This window comes from Nicotiana tabacum, chromosome 19 (genome assembly GCF_000715075.1).
Source record: "Nicotiana tabacum cultivar K326 chromosome 19, ASM71507v2, whole genome shotgun sequence".
In the NCBI taxonomy this organism is placed as follows: Eukaryota; Viridiplantae; Streptophyta; class Magnoliopsida; order Solanales; family Solanaceae; genus Nicotiana; species Nicotiana tabacum.
The window spans coordinates 54,015,237-54,029,406 of record NC_134098.1 but is presented as its reverse complement, the minus strand read 5'-3'; the positions used below and the strand labels follow the sequence as shown (position 1 = coordinate 54,029,406).

The 14,170-nt window shown below is 34.3% G+C and overlaps 1 protein-coding gene across 2 annotated transcripts; it reads right to left on the bottom strand.

Moving 5' to 3' along the window:
- Window positions 1-574: 574 nt before the first annotated feature.
- Window positions 575-5,022, bottom strand: LOC107762084 (putative myosin-binding protein 4). Of its 2 annotated transcripts, none has more exons than XM_016580404.2 (4): window positions 4,725-5,022; window positions 3,033-4,483; window positions 1,446-2,902; window positions 575-1,054 (listed from the first exon to the last, which is right to left on the bottom strand). In XM_016580404.2, the coding sequence occupies exons 2-3, from the start codon at window positions 4,225-4,227 to the stop codon at window positions 1,473-1,475; spliced, it is 2,625 nt and encodes an 874-aa protein (XP_016435890.2). In that variant the 5' UTR covers window positions 4,228-4,483; window positions 4,725-5,022; the 3' UTR covers window positions 575-1,054; window positions 1,446-1,472. The 2 variants fall into 2 exon arrangements, with proteins under 2 accessions (XP_016435890.2, XP_016435891.2); XM_016580405.2 differs by having other exon boundaries at window positions 3,033-4,065.
- Between the last annotated feature and the right edge of the window lie 9,148 nt (window positions 5,023-14,170).

Below are 14,170 nucleotides of genomic sequence, written 5' to 3'. Positions count from 1 at the left end.
GAGAAATTATGATTTTATTATCAACATTCTCATCAAATTTTTTATTTCTATGAATTACACACTCAGATTCTATATTCATCTCAAATGCAAGTCAAATAGTTACTCTATTTACATATCTAAAAAAAAATTCTTTTATATGAAAAACTCTACTCTTATTCTAAAAGTGCTAAAAAAAATTAAAATACCTATAAACCTATTATTTCTAAAAATAAGCCCCTCAAATTTGGGGGCCTAAGGCACAAGCCTTACTTGTGACAAGGTTAGAGCCGGCTCTGCCAGTGAGTAGCCAGAATGTATCAATATGGCTTAGTACTACCAACAGTTTTATAGGTAGAAGGATGCAATAACAACAAAATTTCTCTTGAGGTTCAGATTATATTCCTCCCAAGTCATAACCTTGTTGTATTATGAAGAATCATTAAGATTAAACGCAAAATATCTAGGGTAAAAGAGGCAGTTATTCTCTGCCTAACAAATGATATATAGAAATAAGAATGGGAGGGAGACTCTGCATTTCATCTTGCACATACAGAAGATAAAAGAAACTGAAAGGAAGTGAAGAAACAAGAACAGAAAAAGAAAAGAAAAACAACAGAGAGGTTGTCAACACAAGAAGCAAATTAGGAAGTCCCTGAAGAGCCTATCTGCATTTACACTTGTAAAACCTGGTAACAAAGCCCAACCTTGAGCAAAATATACAAAACTTACACCAAAACCCCACCATTCAGTCACATTTACGACTAACAAAATTGTGAAAAAGGACCAAAAAGAGGAAAAGGAAACAAAAAAGAAAAGACAATCTGTAACTTTTTTAATCAAAACCAATTTAAGAGGAGAAGAGACCTGAAAACCAGAACCTCAGACCAGTTCGCGATCATGAAAACTATTTCTTTGCAAAGAACAGAGGAGAAGTGGCACGCTGTATATTTGTCTGCTTCCTTTTTTCCGGTTGGTTATCTGCAGTTTGGCTTCTCCTTTCCTACTATGAGCTGTAAATAATGATGCACCTCTCTGCAGCTTCTCTCTTCTGGCACGAAAAGCTCAGCAGCAGAATCTTCCATAAAGGAAGTAAATAAATTAATTAAAGTTGAATAAAAGGAATCCTGTAAAAAGCAAGGCATGGTAATATTATACAGACCCAGAAAGGTAAAATTTTGATAGGTGATAAGGTACATATCCATAGGTCATAGGGACAAAAATATAGCAATAATTCTTCAAGTGCATAGGATGTGGCTTAGGCAAAGTCCAAGGCCATTTATAGTTGAAGCATCTATCTTAGCAAAACCTGAATTACTAGGAGTCTCGTTTATAACAACTCATCAAAGTTAGTATTCTCTGTCAATCCTCATCCCCCAACATAATATTCAATGATAAATGTAGAAAACAATCTTTGCACACAAGAGATCAGGGTCACTAGAATGCTAGTCATTTAAATAAAGGCTTACCTTGTATTACTTGAAACTTCAAAAAAGTCATCTCGTCTTAATCTCAATTTTCCGTATTTCTTGCAGCCGATGAGCTATTTCCTGAATAAACTGTATCCCCTCATGTCCATTCTGGAGCGAGTTAAAAGCATGCATGAGGAAATTACAGTCATTCTCAAGTGCTTGTAACCTCCCATTAAGCTCTGAAATTTCATTCCCCATAGCAGCTACATCAATTTCACCTCCAAGAGAGGAAACTTTTTTATGCTTAATGTCCAAATTATTCTTATCTTCACTAACAATACCATTGCCTATATCGGCAGGCTTGTCAGTGGAGCCTCCATTTGATTTTGGAAAATCATTGTGCGTGGATGAAGAACTCTCCTCCTGTTGGGAATTAGTACTTCTCATATCAGCAGTTTTTTTCTTGACATGATCATCAACATCTTTCTCTATCCTTTCTGAATATCCATTATAAGGAACATTATCTGAGACCTGTCTGCCAGAAACTTGAAAAAGCTTTTTCTCCAAGTTCTTCAGATGTTGTGAAATGCGGAACTTTTCATCCTCGAAGTTACATATTGAATCGTTAAACTCTCTAGATTTATCACAGTTTTTGGATATTTTAATAGTTTTCGAATCTGAACTGCCACTGAGCTTGTTCTCAATATGATCTAGACTATTATTCTCAGTCATTACTTTTTCCCCTTTCTGGTTTTTATCCTCCTTGCCTGGATCCTCTGCCGCTAATTCATCTGTATAATTATTCCTAAATAATTCTAATTCTGCTTCCAGATCTTGCAACTCTTTCTCCCTTTCAGCAAGGAGATCGTTAGCTCTTTCTAGTGCCTCCATATCATACTCAGCTTGTTCTTCCATCATTCTTAAATATTGCAAAGCCTCCATATGAAGTGATGCCTTCTCCTCTTGCAACCTTGTGATCATAGCCATTGCCTGATTTGCAGCAATGGCTGAAGCACTTCTTTCTTCCTCCAGTTCCTTGTACAGAGCATTTATGCATCTCTGATCATGTTCAACTTGTCGTTTCAACCTATCAACAATACTTTCGCCCTCAATTTCATTGATGCTGAATCCACCTGCCGGTTCATTACCAGAATCATCTCTCTCCACGAAGGTTGATTTTTGATGCAGACGTACCCCGTCGGAGCTAGAGGCATCACTTCTTTGGTGGTCATCGCCATGATCATAATTCCTATGACTTGCAGTTTGAATTTCATCCATCTCAGAAGTAGAAAGTTGGGGGAGTGACTTCATACCTTCTCCAGCTTTTCCAGCATCACTTATTGCACTTGGTTCTCCAAGCCTATCTGATACTTTTCTCTCTCTGTAGCTCAGAGAAGATATATCGGCTTGAATTTGGTTTGGTATAGATGGAGCACTGTCATCTAAATCAACTGGAGCTTTCGCATTATTCTTCACAGTTAAGTTGTTTCCTTCATCAGTTGCTTCAGTCAAATCTACAAAATCATTTTATAAAGACAAACAAATGAAAAATAGGAACTCAACTGCTTTTCTTGGAAAAACAGAACAAGCAAGTGTACAAGACAGATACAGACGCACAACAATCAAAGGCAAAGATCAGCTTACTTGTCTCTTGGGTGTTAATACTGGACGAAGAAGGTAAATTAGTTGCTGATATGAGCTCCGACAGTACAAAGAGATCTGAGATACGAGGAAGAAAAATGTTCGGCTGTGAAATCACTCCTGATGTGTGATGATTTTCTAAAATGTTGGGCGACTGGGTGATATTATCTAATGAAATGAGCTCTGGCACTACCGAAGGACTGGCCTTAGGAGAAAGATTTTCCCAATCAAGTTCTGCTAAGCCATGCCCTACGAAATCATCACATGCCTGAAAACACACATTTTTGCCCGAGCTGGCGGCCAACTGCATTGGCTGATCCAGAAGAGAAGGCCTGGATTCAGATGATTGTCGAGCCTGATTCTCTGGAGTCGCAGCCTCAGTTCCTATTTTCTGTGTTATTCCTTTGCCACTTCGAACATTATCTTCTGATCTAGAATCATTTTTACAGCGAGTAGCAGAACATCCGTCATCATCATCAGAAATCTGGATTTCAGACTCAGAATCTGAAGTAATCTTCAGCTCTGTATATCCTACATGTGATAAAGGGTCAACACCAGCAGTCCTTGCCCTAGGTGAGTCTGGCCCAGAAATTTTATCCCTGATTTTCTTAAAGCTATCACGGCGGCTGAAGCGGCTACGACCTGGTGCTCGTGGCAGAGGAGGTTTGACATTGGCCTTAGAAGCTCCAAAACCAACTGAAGTTAGTTGGAGCAATCTTTGAGCACTAGATCGAGCTCTCCACGTCTTCTGACAACAAGAACAGCTCCACGGGCCAGGAGAACTAGGTATAAAACTCTTATTCCCCAGTTTAGCCATCATCAAATTATCCGACTCTTTAACAAGTATGTTTTCAGTAGCAAACGATACAAGGCATTCTTCACACATAGCACGAACATCAGCAAGATTACCATGAACATGACAAAACACTTGAAATGATATCTCCTCTTTATGGTTTCTGCACAAAAGTCTCCTATAACATCCAGTTTTCTTGTTTCCAAATACGTGATCAAACCGTGAGCACAACATACACGGCGTCTGCAACTCATAGTAACAGGCAAATTTGGTGATCAAGTATGACAATGCCGCATCCAGAAATAACATAAACATCAAGAACCATTCACAAGCCGCAGAAGACAAGACTATCATAAATCCCCGCGGATTTCTCTGTTTACCAGGTGAAATCCCTCTTGCAGCCATTGCCACAAAAAAGAATCAACTTCCCAAATCACATTACATTTCCAGTGAACCAAACCAATGAGCACTTATCAATCACTAAACAAAACAACAACAATAATTCCTCCTCAATCCAAAACTAATTGGGGTCAGTTATATGAATCTTCTATATCCATTAAGCCTATTTGGGGCCATTTTATGTCAATCACTCACCACATATATAAAAAAATTCACCCTTTCTCAATTCTATATCAGCAAATCCAGTATTAGACAATAGACCCTGGAATTAAACCATAGGAAACAATCAATAATGCACGCAAATATGAAAAATTACAATTGACCCACAACACACACATTTGCATGCGATAAAATGGAAGAACAAACGAAACATAAAATAAAACCCCAGAAAATGATAAAATGAATTGACGTAATTTTTAACAAGGAAATTAAAAGATCATACCTACCAGAAAATGATAAAATGAATTGACGTAATTTTTAACAAGGAAATTAAAAGATCATACCTATGGATTAACAGAGAAATTGAGGAGATTAAAAGATGAAAATCACCATCATCAGTACCACCATCATGATTTAATTATTCAACCAATTGGAGAAGGATAGGCGAGAAAGGAATGAAGGGGCGGGCTGAAAATTACGAAGAAAACCTTTGGTCCCAAAAAATGACTGACCGTTGGAACAAACAGAAATTCAGATTCCTGCTTGTTTGCTTAAAACAAGACATAATGCTTCCACCTAGATAGCTGACTTCTCTATCCTTGATATTCTACACTTCTTTTTTCCTTTTTCCTTGTTTTTTTACTTATGTTTTTATGTTCTGCGTTAATTAATCGTGGTCTAATTTGTTTTCTTTTTCTTTTTTTGCCTTTTCCCTTTTGGTGGTTTGCAATTAAACATGACATACGGGTCCATTTTACAATTTGTATTATTTTTAGATTAATGTTGGTTGTTAAATACATGGGTGTCAAGTGGGCCGATTGGCCGGAGCTTGGACGAGTCAAAATGGGCTGAATCAATAAATGAGCGGGTTAAGTTACTTAGGCTGATATTGACTGGGTTAAAATTGATTAAAATTTGGGTCATAACTCAACCTGTCTAACTTTTTCCAAGCATTAATTAATATGCATTGCTTTCTTATAAATTATTTAATTATCAAATAAGACTTCTTTTCTTATGTTATGGTCATATATAACATATCAAACAAAAAAATTATTATTTTAAAGATATTTTAGCAAAATTATTCATGAATCAATTTGGACTAAAATCAGCCCAACTTTAGATATGCTGAGACGAGTTGGGTCAAAATGTTCTGAATTCAACAATGAGCGGGTTAATAAGCGACCAAACCTTGGACGGATTGGGGGTTTGAATGGGTTTATACTTAAATTGTCACCCATAGACTTAAAGATTAAAAAGCTAATAGGACGAACTGCAATATTGTGTCGGTTGTTACATCTTCGGAGTTAGAATAAGAGTATTATGCATATGTGTGTACATATACATGAGGTTCAAGTAATAATAACTGATATATTCTTTAAAACGACTAATCTAACATTATATTGGTTGATTCTAAACTAGTATTAGCACCCACGCGAATACGCGGACATTAATCATGTTAAATATTTGAGTTATTTGGATTATATGTACATAATCTTAAAATTTCAACCTTCCCGATAAATATATATAATCATTGGATATTAATTAAGAAACACTACATGAAAAAGATTGACTATTTCTCAAATCTCCTAGTTATAATTCTATTTTTTTGGTATCATTCTCGTCGGTGTCATTGGATCCTAAAAATAGTCAGGAAGCAAAATATTAACTCATATTTATGGCAAAATAATCAAAGGTTGAGACTATAAAGGACTCTTTGGATACGACTTGACTCTTTCACTATTACTTGAACTCTTATTTAGTGTGTTGATATCTTTCAAAAAATATTTTTATTTTAAAATTTCAGTTTCTACAAATTTATTTATCAATAATAATTATTTTTATAATAATGTAAGTGAAAAATATTATCCTTAATTCAAAATTCATATTAGTCGACTATCTAAAAATTTAAAATATTATTTAGCTAGTGAATTTCTTTTCCCCAGTATGACTCCATTTTGATATTTGACATTAGCCATGTTAAATATCTGAGTTATTTGAATTATATGTAAATAATCTTAAAATTTAAACCTTCTAGATAATTATAGATAATCGTTAGATATTAATTAAGAAACACTAAATAAAAAAAGACTAATATTTTTTCAAATCTCGTAGTGATAATTTTATTTTTGCACCATTCTCACGGTGTCATTGGAACCTAAAAATAGCCAAAAAGCGAAATAATAACTCGTATTTATGGCAAAACACAAAGGTTGACATAATATGAACAATTCTTTGGTTATGACGTGACTCTTTTACTACGACTTGAACTCTTATTTGGTATGTTGTTATCCTTCAAAAAATATTTCTATTTTAAAATTTTAATTTCTAAAACTTTATATATATTTCAATAATGATTATCTGTATAATGATGCAAGTGAAGATATTATCCTTAATTTAAAATTCACTTTAATCGGCTATCTAAAAATTTAAATGATTCTTTAGCCGGTGAAACTTTATTTTAGTATGACTCCTTTTTGAATTTATCGATATCTCTAGCCACAAATTTTAAATTTTGAATACGCTATTTATACAGATTTTTTGTTCTTTGAATCACTAAATGTTAAATTAGTTGATTGTTATTATATAACATTGCATATATTATCTTAAAATTGCCAAGTAGTTTTTTCTCGACACCATACTTGGCTTAACCTCAATGCGAACTACTCAAATTGTATTTAAATTCAAATTCGAATATCATATCAGTTTGTTATTAATAGTGATTTTTTAAAAACGACACAAAATGTAAATTAAAAATAAAATTCTATGATATCCTTATATTATAATCTATGTATATGAGTTGAAAAAGAATATTTGAAATCGATGAGATTAACTTTCAAATTTTTATACTCAACAAAGATGAAACAAAATAAAAAATTCGTTGTCATCTCTTATTTATGGTTTTTAGATTTTTCATACATTTTTTCTAAATTTATTTTCTTTTATCTTATTTTTTATGTCTTTTTTATTTTGTTACAATAAATTAATTTATTTCGCTATAAAAGGATGAGTTTTAATAGAAATTATCTACATAAGAAATTTATTTATATTTTTAGTCTTTGGTTGAAATTCTTTCATATTTTTTCTTTTGGCTTTATCTAATCAACCTAAATAGGTTTTCACCCAACCATTTAAATTAAAAAATTGAAGGATGTGTAATTTATATATAATCCATATATAATATGTGTATAATCCTGTGTTGTTTGTATATCATCTATGTATATTAGCTATAAAAAGTAAACAATACATTTAGCGGGATATTTATGTAAATATTCCATAGGATTTCGGTTTCTTGATTTTATCCATGATATGACTTCTATTATAGTAATTTTAAAAACTCTCTACTAAAATTCAAAAATATCTTATATTTTTATTTTTAAAATTACATTATATTTTAAAAAATAATCCCATTTCGAATAATTTGTTTTCATTTTTTTAAAAAAATTCACGTCATACCAATTTTGTTTTAAAAAATATACTTTTTATTATACTTAAAAATCGTTATAGAAATTATCAATTAGAAACCAATATTCCTCTTATTGAATTCGAGAAAAAAATCTTTCACAAAATCTAATAATTCAAAACTAATATTCTTCAACGAAAAAATAATTATACCTTTGCAATGTTGGCTTGACTGCACCTAAATGAAGAGATTTCAGCTTATACCCTTCAATTCCTAGAAGGTGCTAAATTAAAATTAATGATAGCAATTTTATAGCCAATGTTTTGTTATTTGTTTGATATCCATTTATACAAATTGACTCTTCAAACAAACATTCTTCAAAAGAATTTTTATTTTATTTTAATTTTAACTGATTTTTGTGATGTTTCTTTCTCCAGCATGTAGGTTTACTTCGTTATATAAGTAAGTAAACGTTTATTCGATTTTTAAACTCCTTTTTGTTATCTAGATAAACATAGACGTGTGTGTGTGTGTATGTATATATATATATATATATATATATATATATATATATATATATATATATATATATATATATATCATACTTAATTCGGTTAATGGTCATACTCAATCATGTTAAGAACTTTTGTTATCTTTTCTAATTATTTAAATACTACTTCGCCTCTGGCAAAAAAAAAAAACTACTCCATATAACAATATTCGCTTTATTCAAATCTAGCTATAGTGTTTTAAAGAACTATAATTATAGGGTTTTAAATGTGAAAGAGTTTTATTGTTATACAGAGTAGTTTTTTTTTTTTTTTGATCAGAGGCGAAGTAGTATTTAAATAATTAGAAAAGATAACAAAAGTTCCTAACATGATTGAGTATGAACATTAACCGAATTAAGTATGATAACATGATAATAAAAGATAAATTTCTTTTATCTTTTAATTCAATATTTGTATTTAAATAAAATAGTCAAATATAGAATAAAGTTACCATATACTATTGACATTTATTAGCTTGCCACTTGGCTTAACCATAATGTCAATTATATATGGTAACTTTATTCCTTTAATATATATAGAGATATAGATATATAGATTAGTAATCTACTAATCTACAAGTAAAAAAGAGAAGCGGGAATAAAAACATACTCGCAAAATTTTACCTTCAACAACCCGGAGCAGAAAATAAAACTAGGAGAGAGATATATTCAATAGAAAAATGAAGTTTGATTAAACTAGGAGAGAGATATATTCAATAGAAAAATGAAGTTTGAAGAGGCTGCGTCACAATGAAGATTCTATCAATACTTGCATTATATCACGTTGGAGTACTCTTTGGACATCTTCTTGTATTTGGTGCCAACTTTGAGCAGAATATATACCTAAACTGTGTGCTAAGTCAGCTGGTTTCGATACGTGCAAGCATTTTGCATTTTGCATTTTCCACGCTCCCCTTTATTTGAAAGATACTATATAATCAGTTGATTACATTAGTTGTACGCAAGTTTATGGTTCGGTTTGAATCGATTTTTTCCTAAAAAGAAACCAAATCAAGTAAGTCGATTTTTCAAATATTGAAACCAAATCAAACCAATTAAGTAGGTTTTTATCGATTTTTCGGTTTTTTCGATTATTTATCAGGTTTTTTCTTAAATATGAGACACACTACCAATCGCATATTCCGACGATTACATTTTCAACGTAACACTATCAAATCAATTGCTCTTTGAGAAATCTATCATTTATCAAGATATATTGATGATAATTGAATCAAATAGTGATGAATAATTTAAGTACTCAATTAAAAATCGATTATTTTTAACATGAAATAAATTCTTGTACTTAGCAAAAGAAAACTACCAATCAAACTGGAATGTAAAGGCAAAGAATTTGATTAATATAATAGCAAAGAACTAGACTAAAAATACAAATGACTAATATGTACCATAAAATTTTAGAAACTTTATATATATATAGGTGTAATAATAAATTTAAATAGTTTCTTTTATAATCGGTTTGGTTCGATTTTTTTCGGTTATTTTTTTTATTAAAACCAAAACCAAACCAAATTTGATCGGTTTTTAAAATTCAAAACCAAAACCAAACCAAACCTAAAAAGTATCGATTTTTTGGTCGGTTTAGTTCGGTTTTCGGTTTGGTCCAGTTTTTCGGGTTTTTATGAACACCTCTAATTCTAGGTTTAAAATTGTTCTCCAAATAAACATTTTATAATGAAGCTAACAATAATCATTGCCACATTAAAAGTACTATCTAGTCCAACTGTTTTTGAATATTATGAGAAACAATTATGGTTTTAATGCTGAGTGTGATTGCGACTTGTGAGGATTGGAGAGTTTGACAATCCATAAAGTGACAGGAGATTGAATGAAACTCGTCTAAGGAGGGAAGTCTCACAATTTCTGTATATATAAAAAGGAAATTGTGAAGATTAATATTGATGTTCAAAGAATGTTAATTAAAAATAAATCTACTGTCGATTTTATTTTGAGTAATCCAAAGCTTGACGTGCCTCTTGTTGAAAAGGCACTACACTTTCTGAATTGGACATCTTTTTTCAGAGATTGGATACATCTCCTCTATAGAGATTGGAAAATAAGAGACATCTGTTCATTGTTTGAAGAGGTGTATCTAATCTCTATAGAATGACAGATCTATTCAGAAAAGGTGCATTAGTTATTCTTTTCACTCACTATAAATACCTATCCCACTAGACAAAAGATTTGATTAAGTAGTCCGGACGTCTTTCCGGAAAGTTTTTATATTAAAAATTAAGAAAAATATAAAATTTTATCTTAAAATTTATTTGAGTTGACTTCGGTCAACGTTTTGAGCAAACGGACCCGGATTTATGTTTTGATGGTTCCGATGGGTCCGTATCATGATTTGGGACTTGGACGTATGCCCCAAATCGAATTCGGAAGTTCCTAACCCGAGATATCAGACTTTGTCGAAATTTGAAAGTTAAAGGCTTAATGAATTTGAAATGTTTGACCAAAGTTTGACTTTTTGGATAACGGGTCCGTATTTCAGTTCCGAAATCCTGGTATAGGTCCAATACCATATTTATGACTTGTCTGTCAAATTTGGTGAGAAACGAAGTTAGTTTGACGTGATTCGGACTTCCGGTTGTGAAAATAGAAGTTTTAATTTTTTTTTAAAATTTTATTTGATTTGGTGTTCAATTCGTAGTTCTAGGTATTATTTTAGCGATTTGATCACGCGAGCAAGTTCGTATGATATTTTTAGACTTGTGTACACTTTTGGTTTAGAGCCCCGAGGGTTCGGGTGAATTTCGGATAGGCTACGAAGTGAAAATTGGACTTAGAGCATTGCTGATGTGCTTCAGTTTTATTGCACGCCTCAGACCTCGCAATTTCGAGGTCAATCATCGCAATTGCGACCACTGATGGGTTCACATTTGTGAAGAGTAGCTGGGAAGGCCTGAGTTCGCATTTGCGAACAAAGCTTCGCATTTGCGAAGAGGGACAGAGGGAGACAGTGATCGCAAAATGCGATCAAATGGTCGCATTTGCAGAGATCATTGTTCGCAATTGCGAACCATTCTTTGCATTTGCAAAGAAAGCAGAAGTGTGGAGAGCTTCGCATTTGCGAACCCCAGGTCGCAAATGCGACATCTGCACCTGATCAAATATGACTTAGACGGGGTTTTTGGTTCATTCTTCAAATTTTCAAACTCAAGAACCCTAGAGGCGATTTTCCAAAGAACTTTTCTTCCCCAAATCATTGGTAAGTGATTCTAAACTAGTTTCTTTCAATCTTTCACTACTTTTCCTAAATTTCAATCTAAAATCTAAAGTTTTCATGGTGGAAATTGGGGGTTTTGGGTAGAATTAGGGATTTTTAAAAAATGGGGATTTAGACCTCAAATTGAGGTCGGATTCCAAAATAAATTACATAACCAGGCTCGGGGGTGAATGGGTAATCGAGTTTTGGTATGAATTTTGGGTTTGGACCAAGCGGGCCCAGATTTTGACTTTTGTTGACTTTTTTAATAATGGCCTAAATTGAATTCTTTACAATCGTAGGTAGTTTCTAAGGCTTAATTTGAATCGTTTGGTTGGTAAAGTTCTAGATTCTATTGGTTCGGAGGATTGTTTGAAAGAAAAAGTCGTGATTAAGCTTTGAGTTTGGTCTTCGGAGCGAGGTAAGTGTCGTGGTTAACCTTGAATGAGGGAATATGACTTGTTTGTTTATTTGCTACATGTTTAAATGTTGGGGAACAATGTATATGTGAGGTAACGAGTACTTATGCATTGTAGTCGGGTTAAAGCATGCAGGTGAGGCTTGGCTTCTTGCAATTATGGCTTCTTTTGTTCATATTATCCATGTTTATACTAGTATTGTTAAATTGATCGTTCTTATCATGTTTACGGATCTTCTGGTGATAATTAAGTATTGACTCCGAAGTTGAGGTTGATATTGTGGAACCAAATGTTGAAGTTAGGCTTATACTTGTTAAAATATTGAAGATTTGTTCTTATTATTTCTATCTCCCCGTTGTCTTTTGTTCATTGCTTTATGGTAAGGGAGAGTGTTAATGCACGAAGGGTGATGTCATGCCATGTTCTGAGAGAGTAAAAGCATGAAGGGTGATGTCGTGTTATATTGTGAGTGTTAAAAGCACGAAGGGTGATGTTGTGCCATGTTATGAGAGTTAATGCACGAAGGGTGATATCGTGCCGTTTCTATTGATTTTATGGTGAGGTTGAGAGTAATTGCACGAAGGGTGATGCCGTGCATTTTTCCTTTACTGTATTTACTTGTTCTTATTGGTTCATAGTATATTGGCTGTTCAAGTTACCATTCTGCTGTAGTTCTCTATCCTGTATTCTCCTCAGCAGGTTCCCCCTCCCAATAGTACATGTTTAGCTGTTATTTGTACATATACTGTTAAATTGCACAGGTTTGTTATGTAGGTATCTTGTCATAGCCTCGTCACTACTTCGTCGAGGTTATGCTCGATACTTACCAGTACATGGGGTCGGTTGTACTGATACTGCACTCTGCACTTCCTGTGCAGATTTTGGTATTGGTCCCAACTGATCGAGAGGCGTAGCAGCTCGGACTGGTTCATCGGAGACTCAAGGTAGATCTGTTGGCGTTCAGAGACCTTGAAGTCCTCGTCTATCTTTCAGTTCTTTTTTTACTGTTTCTTTCGTTCAAACAGTTGTATTTTTTTCAGACATTTACTTGTAGTAAATCCTAGAAGATCGTGAATCGTGATTCCAGATCCGGGTGATAGTAATTAATGAAATTTTTATATTATTCCGCACTCGCTGTATTTCATTTTAGCTTATTTGCTGTTATTTACTAAATTGAATAAGGATTGGCTTAATGATTCTTTAATGTTGGCTTGCCTAGCAAGTGAAATGTTAGGCGTCATCACGATCCCGACAGTGGAAATTTTGGGTCGTGATAAGTTGGTATAAGAGCACTAGGTTGCCTAGGTCTTACAATTCACGAGCGAGCTTAGTAGAGTCTGGGGGATCGGTACAGAGACGTCTATACTTATCTCCAGAGGCTATGAAGTTTAGGAACAAATTTCACTTCTATTCTTCTCTGTCGTGCGATTTTGTTTCCTCAATATTGATTGAACTCTTCTACTCTTATTCTCTCGCAGATGGCGAGAACACGTACCGCTTCTTTAGCAGATCAGCAGCCGGAGCCTCCAGTAGCAGCTCCTACGAGGGGCAGAGGTCGAGGCCGAGGCCATGCCAGAGGCCGAGGCAGGGGCAGGGCTCAGCCCAGAGCCCGAGCAGCAGCCCCAACAGTGGAGCCTCAGGTAGAGTTTGACGAGGAGGTTCCAGCCCAGACTATTCCTGCCAGACCAACTCAGGTTCCGGAGGGGTTCATTATCACCCCAGTGCTTCAGGATGCTTTGGTCTGTTTGGTGGGCCTTATAGAGAGTGTGGCCCAGACTAGCGCATTCCCCATGGCACCAGCCATCTCTTAGGATGGAGGAGGAGCACACACTCCTGCTACCCACACTCCGGAGCAGATGGCTCCCCAGTATCAGACTCCAGCAGCTCACCCAGTCAGAGTAGTTCAGCCGATTGTTGCAGCAAAGGCCGGTGATGGACCAACTATGTCTTCTGAGGGCTTATTGAGGCTGGACAAGTTCACCAAGCTCTTTCCAGTTCACTTTAGTGGTACACCTTCTAAGGACCCACATGATTATCTTGACCGCTACCATGAGGTATTACGGAACATGGGTATAGTTGAGACCAATGGGGTCGATTTTGCTGTGTTTCAGATGATGGGTTCAGCCAAGAGATGGTGGAAGGATTTTTTATTGACAAGACTAGCAGGGTCGCCTGCTCTTACTTGGGACCAGTTC